Source organism: Panthera tigris, chromosome E3, assembly GCF_018350195.1.
Source record: "Panthera tigris isolate Pti1 chromosome E3, P.tigris_Pti1_mat1.1, whole genome shotgun sequence".
Classification (NCBI taxonomy): domain Eukaryota; kingdom Metazoa; phylum Chordata; class Mammalia; order Carnivora; family Felidae; genus Panthera; species Panthera tigris.
In genome coordinates this window covers 10778218-10796625 of record NC_056675.1, presented here as the reverse complement: position 1 = coordinate 10796625, position 18408 = coordinate 10778218, and the positions used below count along the sequence as shown (strand labels likewise).

Here is an 18408-nt window from a genome sequence, read left to right as displayed (position 1 = left end):
AGGGCTTGCCAAGGCCGGGTCTGCAGGGTCGAGTCCACGCTGCAAAGCCAGGCCTTCCAGGCCCTCCACGCTCCGCCTGGCCGGCCTCTCCGCCTCGCCACCTCCCGCACACGACGGGCCACCCGGCCCTCCCCTCCCGGCCCTGGCCGCGCGCCCCAGGACGCCCCTGGCGTGGCACCTTCCCGTTCCACAAGCAGGGAAACCGAGGCCCAGGCAGGCAAAGCTGACTTGCTGGAGTCACACAGGAAGTCGGCAGCCCTGCTCTGTCACTGGGACCCGGAGCCCCGGCTCTGGGGCGGCAGTGGGGAGGAGGGGGGCCTGCCTCTTGGCCCCCGGCTGGTCATCGCTCGAGCTGGCGGGGAGGGCTGCACCTCTGGGGTCGGGGGAGAACCAGGGGAGAGATTGCCGACCTGGGCCCCCAGGGAACCAGTGCACTCGCCCAGGAAGGAGCCGGGGGCCGGGCGGCCGGGCCTTGTACCCGGCTCGGGGTTACCATGTGGTTTCCAAACACCAGAGGGGGCCCCTGGGGAAGCTCGGGAGCCGGGAGGCCCCGGGAAGTGTCGAGGTGCGAGAGGAGGACCCTCGGAGCCCTTCCAGGTTCGAAACGGCCAGGATTTCCCTTTCTCCAGGCTGGCAGGTGCAGGTCAAGCCGAGGTGGCTCCGGCTGGGAAAAGCCGGTCCTCCCTCCCCAGCAGCACACCCTGTGGGAAGTGGTCTCTCTGCTGAGTGGCTGCTCAACCTCCACTGAAATGCCTCCAGGGACAGGGAACTCACTACCCAACAAGGTTGGTTGTTTGTTTTTTTTTTGCCACTGCTATTTGAGAAAAGTTCTAGAATGTGATTCTCTTCATCTTGCTCGTGTTGCCCAGAAGGACCTTGCTCTCAGCTCTTTTTACCAGCAAATTCTTCCACCTCCTTTCCCCGGGCTCCGCCTCCCTCTGTTCCTTCACAGGCTCTTTTCCTTCAAGGCCCTCTGGAGGTCAGTGTGCCCCGTGGGCCCTCTCCGCTGGCGACACACTGGCCTCAGTGGTGACGGCACCTGCCACCCTCACACAGAGTGCGCCCAGCCCCGTCGCCAGCCTGCTCTAAAGCACCGATCGGGTCCCACCAAGTGCCCATTTGCCCCTGGATGTCTCGTGGGCCCAAAGACCCAGCTTTGGGCAAAGGTACCATCATCATCACCCTTCTGGAACCTTCCGCCTGCCCTCCCTCCCACACTGCTGCCACCTCTAGATCCCAGCGCCACCTGTCTCCAGGTCCTGCCGCCTGCCGCCTGGGGTCAGCTTCCGCAACCCTCCCTGGCTTGGATGCCCCAGTTTTGCCTTCTCCAATCCACCCCTGGTGGGTGGATTCACGGTTGCCATGGTAATTGTAAGACAATTCAACTCGAATCCTATCATTTCATTGACCAAGAAAAAAAAAAGCCTCCGATGCTACAAGATAAAGCTTGAGTCACCAGCAAAGTCTGGGTCCGGGCCTTTCGTGATTCCGGCCTCATTCTTTTGCTACCCTCCTCCCCTAGAGCCCAACACCCGCTGCTCAGGCTCCAGAAGAGCACAGACCTGGGTACGACTTTGGCTCCGTGCTAAGCCGGGCTGCCTCTCGCAGCCTCAGTGTGCTCAGCTGTGAAATGGGCATAGCAGCATGTACCTGGTAGGCTTGTGAGGGGTGACCTCTGGGGGTTGCTCACCCCCCCCGGTCCAGTCTCAGGTCCCCCATACTTCATCTGGCCCAGGTGGTCACTCTGTAAGACTCTCACTTGGCTTCTGGCCACCTGCCTCTCCTTATCTCTCCAACCCCTACACGCAGGAGGGACAGAGCTCACATTTCGACCCCTTCCACTTGCCCACACTCTCCCCACTGTGATCTGGTTTCATGACTACAATACATTAGGTGCAAAATGGCTCCCGCCCTGCACGTCTCCAGCAGTCCCCGCTCTGATTTGTGGATCTGCTTCTCCAACCCAGCCACTTGGATGACACTCAGACCCCGACCCCTCTCGCCCTCCAGCTGCTCAGGACAAAATCTGTTGTTCACACCCCACACTCACTCTATTGTCCATCTTGTTAGCCCTACTTTCAAAATATGTCCAGGGCCTCAGGGCCTTTGCACGGACTGCCTCCTCCCGCAGATGCTTCGACTGGGATTTCTACACGGCTCATACCCTCATTTCCTTTCAGGCCTTAACTCCTGCTGGCTTATTTAAAATTGTCCTTTTGACAGTCCTGTGTTGAATGTCTCCACAGCACTTGTCACTATCAAATATGTTGCTATTTGTCCTTATTTATCTGTCTCCCTCGTTAGAAAAAAAAACCTCCACAAGGGTAGAGATTTTTTGTCTATTTTGTATTCCTAGATCTTGCTTGGCATAAATCTGGCACTATATATGAACACGCGCACGTGCGTGCCGTGTGTGTGTGTGTGTGTGTGTGTGTATGGTTTTTTTTTTCATAAGTAATCTCTACACCCTATGCGGGACTCAAACTCACAACCCTGAGATCAAGAGTTGCATACTCTTCTGACTGAGCCAGCCAGGCGCCTCTTCCATATATTTTTTTGTACAAATAAACCCAAAGGATTAATTGTGAGCCTGAGGGGGGGGAGGCAGGACCAATGTTATAGATGCTGGTAGCCAGAAGGGGGCAGCAAAGAGCCACCCAGTGTGGATAAAAGATTGGGGAGGCATGGGCACATGCTGTGTGACCTCGAACAAGTTTCTTAACCTCTCTGAACCTCGGTTTCCTCCAGTAAGATTAGTTATTGGGGGAGAGCACGGGGGCTGCTGTGGGAAGGCTTTGTAATCGGAAGATCAGAAGCACGATATGGATGTTAGGTGTCCACGGTGTGTGAGGAGTCGCCCAATGTCCCCAGTTAGGGGACAGGGCAGTTATATAACGATGATGCAGCCTGATGAGGGAATATCATAAGGCATTTTAAAAATATCGGAAAATGCTTATGTTTCCAGTGTGTGTATGTGTATGAATCTATAGAAAGAACAACAGTGAGATGTAAAATTAATAAGCTCGGGGGAAAATCTGGAAGAAATGTATCATCATAAAAATGAACAGCCATCTGGGCAGTTAGATTTCTGCACTTGCCAAATTTCCACCATGGGCACATATCTGCATCTCCCTTCAGGTTTTATGACCTGCTAGAATGTTCTGGGGTTGTGACTACACCAGCTCCCTGGGCTGAGGGCCTCTCCTTCCTCTGCTGCCACGGCTCCTTCCCAGCATTCCCTTGATCAGCTTCCTCTGCTGTCTTGGGTGTTCACGGCGGGGGGAGGGGGGTGCCCTCTGGGTTTGGGGAAAGTGCCTGGACTTGGTCTGCTGAGAACACACTCCGGGCTCACCCAGACCCCCTCTGTGGCAAACACCACCGCTGTGCTCAGTGGGGGCCCGATGACTTGTGGCCCCTGGTGCGCACCCGTTCCCGAGAGCGGAGTGCCTGGGACTTTGAGGGCAGAGAGTCCTAGGGCTCCCCAGCCACCTGCCTCTCAGCCCCACCCCGCCTCCCTGCTTTAACTCCGTGCCCTGCACGCAGGTAGGCGAGGCGGGGAGCAGCCCAGCGAGGGGGCAAGGAGCTTCTGCAGCGTGGATCCCCCCTGGGCCTCACTCACTAGGGCTCCTGAGGCCTGGGTCACCTTGGCCCACTGAAGGCAGGGCTGGGGCTCACTCTAGGACAAGCAGAGGGCCTGGTCCTGCCGTCCCTCAGCAGCCCCGGCTCCCCTCCCAGGCCCCCTCCGGCCAGCATCCCTACCCTTAGGGGTCCGTGAAGCCCACAGCTCTCCTGACCAGAGGCCCGAAATCCCACCCGCTGTCCTCTGAGACTTCGTCCGACGCCATCTTCTTTAGCCAGGCTCCCGCCCAACACTCGGCATGAGCAGAAAGGGGGAAACGGAGACCCTGAGGCCAGATGTGATGTCCCCAGTGGGGGCAACACTTACAGGCCTCTGGGATCATCTCTGTTGACCCGGAACAAAACTGGCCCAGGAACGGCCGTACCCCTCGCACCACTCTGGCCCGGTCCACAGATCCAGGAAGGATTGTGAAAAGGCCCAGGTTTAACGACCAATTTATCTTCAAAGCATAACGGTTTTCTTTAGAATTCACTTTCTCGGGTGGTTCTGTTAGGAAAGGCTTCTACGGGAGCCTTTGACAAACAACCTAGGAAATCTCAGAGCCATCTCCTCCCAGGAAGCCCCCCACCCTTCCCAAGCCTCATGCTCCTGCCCCCCCACCCCCCGCCCAGTGCTGCACAGTCACCTTCCCACGACCTGGTTCCACCCTCCCATCCTTGCATGGCCCGCTGACAAGGGCCATCCCCAGTCACTGGCCTGCTCATGCTCAAACCTCCACAGTGTGCAAGGGGCTACAGGGGCGGGCTTCACAGAAGGTTCCAGGCCCCGGGGAAGCCTCAACGGGTAGGAATAAAGGGCATCTCTCCAGCCATCTGCACGGACAGATGTCCGTGGGTATCTTGTAGGTACCAACGCAGACACGTGACATTCAAGACCGGGGGCGCCCTCCGCCTAACTCCTCGGCACTACGGATCCCTCCTGAACTTGGACACAGGCCCAGGGGAAAGGGGAATCCTCAATGGACTCAGATTCTGCCGCTACGCAATGGGGGGGCTTTCGGTAGAAATCTGGTTCAATTTTACATGTCTTGCGCTTCTGAGTTTGCATTCGATATTTTTGGAAGAGGACAAAAGAAACAGGAAAATGTCTTGAAGGCCCCACTGTGCCCAGGATGGGGCCTGTGTCTCCGTCATGACGTGCCACACCCTCCTGGCCACGGGGGTGTCACCCCCCCGACCCGTGCTCCAGCCACGTCCCCCGACAGCCCCTCTGGGCCTTCACTGAGGCTGGGCCCTGCATCAATAGCACCACGCACTGTTTTTGGCTCATCTCCGAGGCCTGGCTCAATGCCACCTCCTCCAGGAAGCCTTCCCAAGCCCCAGGAACAACCACCGCTGCCCCCCCTGCCCAGTGGCTGAGCACTTCCCATCACAGCTGGTCCAGGGCCGAAGCGTTTACAAACATCTCACTCAGGTGTCAGGATGCAGCCTCCCCAGGACAGCGGGGCGAAAACAGTCCTCACCCACCCCATTTACCTAGTTCTGCCCACCTAAGGGGGCACGCATGCCTTTTTCCATCCTACAGATGAGGAAGCGGAGGCTTGGGGGTGTGAAATAATGAGCCCAGAGTCACCTGGCCAGTAGGGGGGCGGTGCAAGGATTTGAACCCGGGTCTGTCTGAGCACCAGCCTGTGCTTTCCCACGGCCCACATGCTGCCATCTACCCACAACCCAAGTCAGATGATCTGCCACCCCTCCACGTGCCCAGGGCACCCGCCTCTGGTTCAGCCCACCTTCCCCCATATCGTGGCACTCGAAAACATGCCGCCGGAGACCTGAGCTCCTGCTCCAATTCCCTTTAGCGACTGTCCGATGGAGGGTTTGGGAACAGCCCTTTCTGGGACGGGAACGGTTCTCAAGTGGCCTCCGGTGAACCCTCGGAGGCCCCAGGAGCCTGGACACCTTCCCAGCCCAGCGTGACGAGCGACATGAGTAAGCACGGAGCCGGCTCGCCAGCCCGTCTGTCCCGGCCCCTCCAGGCTGCCACCGGCCGGGGATGCCAATGCCTGGAAAGGCGCTGGCAGGTTCCCTCCTGAGGGCTGGCCCAGAGCTCCCTCCCCATCTCCCCTTCCAGGCAGCCTGCCACCCTCTTCCATACCACGTGGGCAGACAAAGCATTTCCAAGGGCTCTCTCTGCGCACAGAAGAGCCAAAGCAAAGGCCGGGTGGGTGGGTGGCCAAGCGGACTGGCACAGAGGCTGGGGGGGGGGGGGGCAGCCGCCCCCCTCCAGGGGCAATGGCTGAGATTCAAGAAGCTGCCCCAACAGCCAGTGGGCCAGCGAGCTCCCCGAGCCGGAGGGCAAACCCTCGTTAGTGGAAGGGCCCAGAAGCGCTGCGGTCTGCGTGAAGGCTGCTGGCTGACCCCCCCTCTCCCGGCCCCAGACGTTCCACTGCTTGGTGGCTGTTCTGAATCCCAGGCCACCCATGATCACGGGGCCTCCCTGCAGGCCGCCAGGCTCTGGAGCTCCTTCACTGCAGGTGGGGCAGCTGGGCAAACCGCCGATGTCCCCCCACCCCGGCTCAGTTTCTTCCTCCACACAAAGCAGGCAGGAAAAGGTCACAGTGCAAAGCGCCCGTCTCGCAGCCCGGGACACGTTAGGTGTCACGAATCACTTTTCCTTTCCTGCTTTCCAAACTCATTAAAGAACGCGCTATGCGGCCCAAGCAGTCAAGCAGTCACGTGTTCGGGCCCCCACGAGGACGCCTCCTTCTGGAAGGAGGGGCTGGGAGCACACAGACCACCTCGCTGCAGTTCTGCTCTCCCTAAGCAGAGGGAGCCTGGCCATTCTTCCCGCTGCTGTTCTGTCCTTTCTCTGCTGCCCAGCAATGACAGTGACTCAGGCAGAAACCCAGGTGGGCCAGGCAGGGACTGGGAGCTGGGTCAGGGGCACTCAGCACTGAAGTCTAGCAGCCCCGGAGCCTGGAGCCAGCCGGGCCTGATGCCGCAGACTGGGCCCCTGCCGCAGGGCGGGCGAGCGGACCACAGGCTGTCTACCACGGTCCTGGAGCAAAGCAGGTCCACAGAGGGCCGAGCAGTCTGTCACGGCGCAGGGACAGGCCAGGGGCCACGGGTGGCTCCCACGGCCGGTGAGAAGGGAGCTGTGCAAGCCCCTGCTCTTGCTCCCCATTTTCGGGTCCCCACGGGACAACAGCAGTCGCCCCATCACTACACCCCTCGGTAAGTCCTGTCCCCTCGCAGTTTGATGGCCTCTCCTTCCCCAGAAGCTCACCGAGCCAGGCCTGGGCCCAGGGACTGAAAGCTCCAGGCAGCAGGGGTCAGTGTCCACCAAGGTGGGCAAGGGGACCAGTCTCCGTGACCGTGAGACTGGATTCCTGTCCTGCGGGTTGTGTTGGTTCCAGGCACTGGCACTCCTCCATTCCCAGCACATCAGTGCAGCCCCCCTAAGGGCGACATTCCCTAAGGGCGAGGGGCAGCTGCAGCGTCTTCCGGGCGGGTGCCAGGGCGGGGGCGAGGTCAGGGACAAGTCTCTCCGCACACAGGTTCTGGGGTCAACAATTCAGCACATGCAGCCTCAGCCCCGCAGACCCTGGGCGGCCCAGAGCACTCACGAGATGGTCACGTCACCCCTGCTCATTCCGGGTTTGGGTTTTTTGCCTTTTTTTTTTTTTTTGTAATCTCTATGGGGCTCATGGGGCTCGAACTCATGACCCCAAGATCAAGAGTCGCGTGTTCCACCCACTGAGCCAGCCACGCGCCCCTCTCGTTCAGGATTTGGGAGGACCAGGGCACAGCCCATGGAGGAGGTGGAGGGGGCGGGGGCCTGGAAAGGCGATCAGGAGAAGCATCCTACCATCAAGGCCAAGTAAGCACTTACCCACATCTTACCACCAAGCTCGCCCGCTCGCGGGTCCTTATGCGCAAGCCCCTCCCTCTGGTTAGAAACCACCTGTCAGCAACCTCACCCGCACACTCAGGTCAACCCGGCCCCTAATTAGGAGTGGAGGGCACCGACCTGCCCTCCTGATCCCTGGCTGGGCCTTCCTCTGGCTCAGGTTCCAGTGTGACCTTCCTCCTCGTGCCCGGGGCTGGTGCCCAGAGGACGTGGGAGGACGGAAGGGCAGGGCCTGGTGTCCCACGGGCATCTGGGCTCTGGCCTCTGGCCCCCAGCGCAGCGGCCGCCCCCCACGCCAAGCAGCCCCCCCTGCCCCTCAGGCCAGTGCCTCTTACCAGGCTTTGGGATGAGTCCTTGAAAAGGCCTGGAAGAGAAACAGAGACGGGGGCATCAGAGCGAGGACCTGGGAGCAGTTCGGAAATGTTTGGGGCCCACCCGACACCTACTGCATTGGAGCGGCATTTTAACAAGATGCCCGGGGAGGCGTCACTGGGGCAGGACGCTGACCAGGGGGCGGCCTGGTGACCGGGGCCTCCTGCTAGTCCCGCCCTGGTGGTTCTGTGACCCCTGGGCAAGTCTCTCGTCTCAGGGATCTCCCCTCTGACGTGGGCTGACCGCCCTTCCTGGGGGCTGGGAGGGCAGTGAGTGGGTGCTGCGGGCAGGTAGGAGGTGTCGTGAGGGTTATCCCTGCTGCATGGTGGTTGAGTGGGGTTCCCTGCACCCTGGCCGGCCCTCTGCCACCTTTCTGTCCCCCACTGGGACCCAGGATGGCACCGGAAAGCTGCCTTGTCCAGCAAGGAGGGCAGAACGAGGCAGGACCAGATCAAAGGAAAGGCCAAGGGCCCCCACCCGTGCTAGTCTTGCCTCCTCACCCTTCCCCTGAGCACCTGGTGACCGTGAACTTGATCTTGTCAGCCACTGCAAGGATCCTCTCCAGGTTCTGGGAGCCAAAGGTGCAGGGCTTTCGGAAGGGGATTCCCGGGGGGAGCCCCTCGATGATCACCGAGCCGGGGTTACTCTTGATCCGCTTGTAGGGGACCTGGACCGGGTACTTGATGCCCAGGGCTTCTCCTGTGGAGGAGGGACAGATGTGTCATCAGAAGCTAGAGCAGCGCTGGAGTGTGGCACGGGGGCACGCGGCGGGGGCCCGGGAGTCAGCAGTGGGTCGTGCAGGGGTGCGGTGTGTGTCCTTGAGGGGCTGAGGAGCGGGCAGGGCTCATATGGCTCCAGCCGCTGGGGAGAGGGCAGCGGGTCAGGCTCCTCGGCCTCACCGCCTGAGAAGCTGCAAGCCCCTGTCCGGGATGGTACCTGTGGGCGCAGCGGGCCCCTCCCTAGGAGGCCTGGCCCTCGGCCAGCGCCCCCCTCCCCTCCGGGGCCTGCCTCGCGCAGGCTCAGGACCAGCCTGGCCTGAGGGCAGACTGCATTTGGGGGCAAGGGCGCAGCCAGCCCGAGGCCAGCAGGGTTCGGCTCAGACCTGAGACCACCCTCCGTCTGCGTCTGGGCTTTGACCTTGCTCCCTGCACCAGCCCTCTGCGTGTGCACCCGTGTGAACGTGCTGGGTCTCACGGTGGCCTAGGGGCAGTGCTGGGGCAGCACGGCCACTGCTGAGCCACCCTCCACCGGGGCTTGCCGCCTGCTGTCAGTGGCCGTCCCCGAGGCACAGCACGGCCGGTCCCGTGGCTCCTGTCCACAGCGGCGAGGGCACAGGTGCAGGCCTGGGTGCCGTGAGGCTGACTGGATGGTGTCCACCGTGGAGCCCCTCCTGGGCAGAGGGAAGGTGCACACTGCGGTCCTTCTGGGGACCCAACAAGGGGCTTGTTGTGGTGCAGGATGTCCCTTTCTGAAGACAAAATCTCTGAACGACTCAGCACGAGAAGGAACAGCTGAACCTTCTCTGTGCAGTAAACTAATTTTTATCTCAGGGACACTGGGAATTGTGTAACTGGCCACATTTCCCCTTTTGCTCTGGCTCCCGGGAAACTCACAGCCTGATCTGTCGTCTGTATCTACCAAGTACAGAATTTCTGTGCCTTCGTATTTCCCCTGGCTTCTTGCCAGTGTTCCGGCCTGTTTTTGCTGGTCTATTTATTTATGTGCGTATGTATGTATGTGTTCTTTTATTTAAAAAAAATTTTTTTTAATTTTAACATTTATTTATTTTTGAGAGACAGAGCATGAACAGGGGAGGGGCAGAGAGAGAGAGAGAGACAGACAGACAGACAGACAGAATCCGAAGCCAGTTCCAGGCTCTGAGCTGTCAGCACAGAGCCCGACACGGGGCTCGAACCCACAAACCGTGAGATCAGGACCTGAGCCGAAGATGGCCACTTCACCGACTGAGCCACCCAGGCGCCCCTGTTCTTGTTTTTTTAATTGAGATCTAATTCCCACACTACAAAAATGACTGGTGTCACTTATGCAATCCAGTAGTTTTTCGAGGAGGTTGTGAAATTATCAACACACTCTAATTCCAGGATGCATTCATCACTCCAGGAAGAAACCCTGTACCCAGCAGCAGTCACTTTCCATCCTTCCCTGTGCCCTGGCAACGGCTAATCTACTCTATTTTGATAGGTTTCCCGTCTTTTTGATTCTTTATCCTGACTTTGTTGCTGACTAGTTTATATGGTAGGTATTGCTAAGCGATCTTTTTTTTTTTTTTTAAGTTTATTTATTTTGAGAGAGAGAGGGAGAATACATGCTTGTGTGCACGCGAGGAGAGGGGCAGAGAGAGAGAGAGAGAGAAAGAGAGAGAGAGAGAGAGAGAGAGAGAGTGAGGGAGAGAGAGGGAGAATCCCAGGCAGGCTCCACACCGTCAGTGCAGAGCCCGACTCGGGGCTTGAATTCACGATCCGTGAGACCATGACCTGAGCCGAAACCAAGAGTCAGATGCTCAACCTACTGAGCCACCCAGGCGCCCTGCTAAGAGATCGTTTTGGCAATGAAAAATAATTGGGACAGAAAGGAAAATGTATACCCATGATCCGTAAACAGGAACACTGCTGTCTCCACTTCTCACCTCCAAAACGGCTCTTGCTCCAATGACCCGTGGCCTGCAGGGTGCCTGCATTTCTCTTGGCCAAGTTTGGCACAGGTGACCGTGCTCCCCTCCCTGAAGCCTCCTCCTTGATGTCTGTGACCCCATACTTTCTTGGTTTCTCACCTTTCTGGTCACTCTGCCACTGCCTGGACCTGACCTCTACATACCAGGGCCCCTCGGCGTCTGGTCTGGCTACTCCTTCTTGTTCCTCTACCCAATGGCCTAATTTTTACATCCAATCCAGACCCTTCTCCTGAACAGCAGACTGGATCTCCACTTGCCTACGGCTCATCTCTGCTCAGCCCTCAAACTCAACACATCCAAGATGGAACCCATCACCTCCCCTTCAAGCTGTCCCCTCTTGGTGAGGGTGCTGCCCCTTCTCTTTAGCCGACAGCGTGGGTGTCCACCTGTCTCCACCCCCACCTCCCTTTTGTCACAGTGACAGGCCCAGTAACCCAGTGAGCACGTGGCACTTCCCTGCCACAGGGCTTGGGTGAGGGATGGACATGGGACTCAATGGGGGCCGATGAGAAGCAAGGGGAGGGCTCAGGGAATTCTAGGAAAGAAACCCCTCGCTCTCTGGAGAAAGGCCGTGGAAAAGCCAGTTCCCACCTCCTTCCTCAAGGCATAGGTGGGATGTCTCAACCTGCTGTGGTCATTTTGCCAGCAAGTGGGAAGCCAGCCTGGGACGATGCCAACATGGTGGAAAGACACCAAGGACATCTCTGAACTGCTGGATCCAGTTGGTCCTGAAGGCCGCCCCACTGCTGGATTTCCCATGCTATGAGTTATGGCTGATTATACTGTCCACAGACGGCCGCCCCAATATTTCTCCCATCCCACGTGCTCCTCTTAACGTCACATCGACACTCCCCCACAGAGAACTGGGGCCTGTGTCCCCTCCCCTGAACCTGGGCTTGGTGGGGACTTTGTAATGACCTCGACCAATAGAGTATGGCAGAGGTGACGACGCACAACCTCTGAGGCTGGGCCACAAAAGGCAACAGCTTCCACCCGGCCAGCAAACCCAGCTGTCCTGGAGTCGCTATGCTGGGGAGCCCACGCGGAGGGACGGCATGGAAATGTGGAGAGATGAGAAAGAGCCAGTGGCCGCTATTTTAGGCTGCTCGGTTCGGGGCGATCTGCTCTGTGGTCATAGTAACTGGATCAGGAGCCGATCTACACCCCTGATGGCTGAAGCCAGTGTGACTTTGGTTTTGTTACTCGAGACCATATAGCATCTAACTGCACTGGCCTGTTTTCTCCAAGCCAGGACTCAAACCGGACGCCTGCCTTTCCCTCCCTGCTCGCCCACTGATCCTACTTCTGAAGCTCACCTTGATTCCATCCGCTTTCCTCCGGCATCCCGGCCAGGGCCACCCAGGCCGCCATCACTCCCGCTCCACCCTCCGAGCTGGCCTCCCCACCCTGCCCTCTTGCCCCATTCACCTTTCTCATGGGGAGCCAGGAACATGCTTTAAAACCACAAAGTGGCAGGGCGCCTGGGTGGCTCAGTCGGTTGAGAGCCCGACTTCGACTCAGGTCATGATCTCACGGTACGTGAGTTTGAGCCCCGTGTCGGGCTCTGTGCTGACAGCTCAGAGCCTGGAGCCTGCTTCGATTCTGGGTCTCCCTCTCTCTCTGCCCTTGCCCTGCTCGTGCTCTGTTTCTCTCAAAAATAAACATTAAAAAAAAACCCCACAAAAACTACAAAGTGGCTTCTGTCACTTCAGTCCTCACCATAAAATACAAAACCGAGAACACGGTTGCCTCTAAAGGCCCTAGGTGATGGGGTGTCTGTGTTCCGGCCACCTCTACAGGGTCCCTCTCCTGTAGCTCTACTCCCCTAATTCAGCTTTCTGCCCCTTCCTAGGATAAGCCTCAGGGCCTTTGCACGTGCTATGACCTCAGCTGGACTGCCCTTCCTGCATACTCTGGTAGTAACTCCTTACCCACCCCTTCAGTTCTTTTTTTAAAGAGGCCTCTTTCTTTAAAGAGGCCTCCCTGGCTCCCAATTGAAGGTAGGTACCCAAGTTACTCTCTCTTGAGCAGCTTGCTCTTTTCCTGCAAAATTGTGGAACAGAGTCTCATTGTTATTAGATTCTGTGTGTAGTTTTTCTTTTTTTTTTTTTTTATGTTTGTTTATTTTTGAGACAGGAGGAGGGGCAGAGAGAGAGGGAGACACAGAATCGGAAGCAGGCTCCAGGCTCTGAGCTGTCAGCACAGAGTCCCAATGCGGGGCTCACACCCAGGGACTGTGAGATCGTGACCTGAGCTGAAGAAGGATGCCTAACCGACTGAGCCACCCAGGCACCCCTATAGTTTGTTTTTGTTTTTTTTTTTTTATGTGTATTTATTTTGAGAGAAAGAGAGAGACAGAGAGAGAGAGAGAGAGAGAGAGAGAGAGAATCCCAAGCAGGTTCCACGCTGTTAGCACAGAGCCTGACATGAAGCTCAAACTCAAGAATCATGGAGACCGTGACCTGAGCTGAAATCAAGAGTTGGATGCTTAACCGACTGAGCCGCCCAGACACCCCTGTGTGTAGTTCTCGAATTACAAGCCCAGTCTTGACCCCGCTGGTCTACAGTGCCCAAGAGGGCAGGGCCTCTGTTTCTTCGCTACCGTGTCCCCAGCGTCTGGCACATAGTAAGTGCTCAAGAAATGCCTGTGAGCGAGCGAATGGTTTCCCCAGAAATGACCACGGCTACCAGCAGGAAGCGTCTGCCTCTCTTCCCGCGGCAGCCAGGCTGCCCTCCCGCCCGGGCACCCCGGGGCTCACCGTATTTCTTATTGAACAGGTCCTGGACTTGCTCCCGCAGCGTGTTGGCGATGTCGATGCGCGAGAGTCGAGCGTCGTAGTTTTCTGCACAGTGAAAAACAATTACGGATTTGAGGCTGTCCAATTAAAAGGCACTTGGGGACTTTTAAGGAATAGGATTGCCTAATTATGGGGAACTCCTCCTCAGAGCAGGCCCCTCAGAGTCCTTCAGAACTAACATCTAGACGGAGATGTAGGTTTTTCCGGAAGGACGCACACTGTTGTGACAACAGCAACGAGTGGGAAATTTAGTTAATTGTTGACATTTGAAAACCACTAAACCAGTAAATAAGCCTGAGAGGTGAGAGACGGCACGAGGAAGAGCAGGCTAGGAGCAGGGGTTCGGTGGGGAGGGCCACCCCGGGTCCCTCTCTCACCCGGGGTGGGGGCGGGGTATCTGCTAGGGAGCCCATGTGCCAGCCCATGCCATGGGGGCCCCAGACAGGCCCCTGACCTCGAGAGACTGCAGCCTGGCACAGCCTGGGGAGAGAGAGAGGGAGGGAGGGAGTGGACCTCTGGGCGGTCAAGTGGTGGTGGGGGGGGTACGGTGAGGACCCCAGTCCTCTGTGAGGCTGGGTACAAGGAGTCACGGGTGGGGTGGGAGTCGTGAGCGCCCCTCACTGCGGCAAGTTCTGGCTGCCCGGGAGGGAGCGAGAGAGCCAGGGCAGTGAACAGCCGTCCCCCTGGGATTGGGGTCCTATCTCTGGGCCCCCCACTCCCTGGGCTGGTCTCGCTGACCTCACTCTCTCCTCAGAGCCGCAGGGACCACCCAGGGGCCACCCGGGGAACAGCCCACCCTCGGGGACTCATGGCCACACCCCGGAGCTGTCCCAACTCGGCACGTGGACTTCCTGCTTCTGGCTCTCCCCTGCATTTGCTCAAGCTTCTCCCGCCTTCCATCCATCTTCCGCCCCACTCACTGTCCCTCACCCCTTCGTGGCCCAGCCACGGTTCTCCTTGTCCATAGAACCCCCTTGCACTTGGGGACCTCGCCCTTTTTTGGCTTCAGGCATCGAGCACAGCTGACCGCCTCCCCCCGAGGGGACAGTGGGTGCGCTCCTGCACCCTGCCATCCCCCTGCACTTTTAGGGAGACTCTTCTTCCCGCCCCACCTGCCAGCCAGCCTCACTCAGACCCCCAGGCCGTGACGATGGGGGCCAGCCCCTCCCACCCACAGCCTGGCCCTCCAAACCCAAGCCAGGTCAAGGTCATGGCACTGGGACGGCGGACCCCATCCTGAGCTGCAACCTTACCTTGAAAACCCTGTCTCTTCAGGCTCTCGTCCACAAGAGGGTCCCCGGAATCCCTCTCTGGGGGCGGGGAAGGGGGAGGAGAGAAGCCAGGGTGAACAGCCAGCTCCTGGGACCCGGGGACAGGGGCAGTATCTCTAGGGGGGATCCCGGTGGAGAGGGCAGTGGGGGACGCCAGGGGAGGCGGGACCAGGAAAGAGGAAGAGGGAGAAGGGATGGTGGCAGAGACCTGGGACCCCTCCCACGCCCGGCGGGCGCCTCAGCCCGCGTCCCTGAACGGGGTACCTTGGCTGTCCGCGATGGGCTCTTTGACTCCCTCGGTGAGCAGCTCGGGTCTGGAAAACACCACAGCAGGGTAATCGCTGAGGCCCCTCCGGGCCTTCCTGGTATAGCTTCAGTCTGCACCCCTGGGCCTCAGCTTACCCAGCTGTGCAACAGGCCCTCCCAGCCCTAGACAGCCCAGGTGTGGGGTCCCCGTCCTTCGCCCTTGTCCTGCCGACCCACGTGTGGTACTGGGGGGGCTGTGCTGGGCTCTGAGGACCCCGCCCAGAGGGAGGCCAGCCTGACCCCAACCCATCGTCACTCAGTTCTGCGATGCTTCCCCACGGGGCCAGTTTGAAGTGCAGAAGCAGACGGCAAGATCTCAGAGCGACAGGGCAGGTCCTGGGTCTCCGACTCACACCCGAGAGCTGCCGGGTCACTTGCAGTCGGGGCCTCGGGGACCGACCCCGCTCTGCACTAATACCTGTATCTCCAGACCCCAAAGAGACCCCCCCAGATGTCATGGCGCGCTCTCTCGACCCCCTTGAGGCGGGTACTATTTCCATCACTCCATTCACAGGATGCGGAGACTGAGCAACATGCCCAGGACCACACAGCGGGATCGGGCAGGGCTCAGAAAAGGCCCCCGCACCGCCTCACGGCCGAGACACCTCCCCACCAGGGCCTCTGCTGTCTCGTCTGACACAGCGGGAGCCCCGCTTGGCTCCTGACTCTCGCAGGTGACAGTGGGGACGTCATTTCACTTTCTGGGACTCAGTTTCCCCATAAGGAGAAGGGGAAGAGGTAGTGGAGAAGTTTCTAAATGCAGCCTGAGGCCTCTTCTGGCCCCTGAGGCTGGGTTCCAAGGCAGGGCTGTGCGTCCTCCTCCCTCAGGCCCTGTGAGCCCAGCTCGGGGCACGTGCTCACGTGCCCACATGCCCGCTGCCAAAAAAGGCAGCAAATCCTCATCCACTGGCCGCCTGACCTGGGGTGGGGGTGCCCTGAGTCTGGCCTTTGGTCTCCCTTCTAGGCAGGGTCTCCTCTGGGCCACTTCTTGGTTACCCCGGTGATGGAGAGCTCATTACCTCTCCCAGCAGCCTCACCCACAGACCCATACTCACACTGAACCCTGGTCCAGCACCCCACCCCCACGACACCCGTCAGGAGATTCGAAGGAGTAGTTTTCCACTACCCGTCCCACTCCATCGTCCCCCCTGGCCCGTCAGCCCTCCTCCAGCCAGCCTGACCTCCCCAACATCCTCAGCCTGCCACAGACTCCAGAACATGCCTCCCTTTCTTCGAGCAGACAGGCCTGCTCTAGCTGGACAAGTCTGCATTACAAACGGCATTTAGAATCCGTGCTATATGATAAAGACTTTGGTCTCTGTCTCTGGTTCCTGGGAGGTAAACTCTCATCTTTGGTTATTTCTCGAGTGACGGGAGCGTCTTCGTTATTATTATTCCTGGTTGGGACCCTGGGATCACACCGAAGTTTCTGCTAGGGAGATGATTTGGGATTCTGGAAGACTGACCACGTGATCAGAGGGCTGAGGCTCTGAGCCACCTGCTATCAGCCCACCCTCCTAATTTCTACAGACTGAGCTCAGTCTCCTGGCCAATGACCCGATCGAGCATGCCTATGGAAAGAATCCCAATAATAATCATGGACACTGAACTCGGGGCTGGAGGGTGACATATGCCCTGATAACATGGGGACCTCGCCTTTAGTGAGTGCCATTTGGCTGGTCCTGGTCATTACCCTTTATATAAAACGGTAATTGTAATACAGCACGTTCCCGAGGTCTGGGAGTTGTTCTAGCTAATTATTGAACTTGCAGGGAGTTGTGGGAAGCCTCAGATTTAAGACCAGATGCTCAGAAGTGTAGGTGGCCTAGGGACCCCTGAACTTGCAGCTGGGGTCTGAAATGGGCGTGGTCTTGTTGGAGACCATGCCCTGAACCTGTGGCATCTGCTAATGCCCTGTGGTCAGGATCAGAACTCAGTGTAGCGTTACATCAGCCATAGCCCTCCGCCACGACTCCCGGGTAGCGATTTCCTATCCGTGTGAACCCACCCACAATTTTAAGTTTCCAAAAGGTTTCTAAACTTTGGAGAATTTGATGAAAGCAAGGGGTCCTCTCCCCACAAGAATGCACCAAAGAATATGAACATCTGGCTTACAAGCTCAAGGATCGGGGTGTAAAGAATGCTTTCCGATCAAAAGTTTAGAAAGTTTAATCTGATTTGTGCCAGTTGTAATGACTGGTAGAGGTTGTCCAAAGTATGTCCTCCACAAGGATGTGGAGGTCAGGTACAGGCAGAAAGTGTGTCGGTCAATTACTGATGTCTCCTGTAGGTGATGACTTCTCATATATACAAATGTGCAGTTGACCCTTGACAGACATGCGTTTGAACTGTGTGCGTCCATTCACATGTGGATTTTTTTCCAAAAAATACAGTTCAGTACTGTAAACGCATTTTCTCTTCTGTACATTTTCTGTATATAAGTTTTTAAAAAAATTTTTGGTGCTTAGTTTTGAAAGAGACAGAGACAGAGCACGAGTCGGGGAGGGGTAGAGAGAGAGGGAGACACAGAATCCGAAGCTCCAGGCTCTGGGCTGTCAGCACAGAGCCCAATGCGGGGCTCGAACCCGCGAACTGTGAGATCATGACCTGAGCCGAAATCAGACGCTCAACCGACTGAGCCATCCAGGCGCCCCTCTGTTTATAAATTTTTTAAAATGTTTATTTATTTTTGAGAGAGAGTGCACGTGCATGTGGGGAAGGGGCAGAGAGAGAGCGGACAGAGGATCTGAAGTGGGCTTTGTGCTGACAGCCCGACTCGGGGCTTGAGCTCCTGAACCGCGAGATCATGACCTGAGCCAAAGTCAGGACGCTTAACCGACTGAGCCACCCAGGCACCCCACTTCTTTACATTTTCTGAACATTTTCTTTTTTCTAGCTTACTTTGTTGTAAAAATATGGTATATAATACATACAACATACAAATTCGTGTTAACTAGCTGTTTATGTTATTGGTAAGGCTTCCGGGTCAACAGTGGGTTATTAGTAGTTACTTTTTTTCTTTTTCCTATTCTTTTTTTATGCCTGATTATAGTTGACATACAATGTTACATTAGTTTCGGAGGTAAGTAGTTAAGTTTTTGGGGAGTCAAAAGTGATACGTGAATTTTCAACTGCATGGGGACTGGGGGGTGTCAGGACTCCTAACCTCCATTTTTTTTTTTAATGTTTATTTATTTTGAGAGAGAGTGCACGAACACATGCTTACATGTGTGTGCGTGCACACGAGCAGGGGAGGGGAAGGGAGAGAGGGAGAGAGAGAATCCCAAGCAGGCTCTGCACTCTCAGCAGAGAGCCCTACATGGGGCTCAATCTCATGAACTGTGAGGTCCTGACCAAGAGTTGGACACTTAACCGACTGAGCCACCCAGACACCCCTCTAATCCCTGTACTGTTCAAAGGTCAACTTTATATTTTTATGGGCTGAACTGTATCTCCCCCAAATTTCATATATTGAAG

At 57.4% G+C, this 18408-nt stretch overlaps 1 protein-coding gene across 2 annotated transcripts in view; it reads right to left on the bottom strand.

Annotated features, from left to right (window-relative positions):
- GTF2IRD1 (GTF2I repeat domain containing 1) overlaps positions 1-18408 on the bottom strand; it is a 115156-nt gene that overhangs the window by 21204 nt on the left and 75544 nt on the right. The window contains exons 18-22 of one of the 2 annotated variants that reach the window (XM_042971809.1): positions 14890-14939; positions 14608-14664; positions 13316-13399; positions 8380-8563; positions 7828-7856 (exon numbers count right to left, since the gene is read on the bottom strand). In XM_042971809.1, coding sequence (XP_042827743.1) covers positions 7828-7856; positions 8380-8563; positions 13316-13399; positions 14608-14664; positions 14890-14939 — 404 coding nt within the window. The remainder of the gene's footprint in view (positions 1-7827; positions 7857-8379; positions 8564-13315; positions 13400-14607; positions 14665-14889; positions 14940-18408) is intronic. The other variant, XM_042971810.1, reaches the window with a different exon arrangement.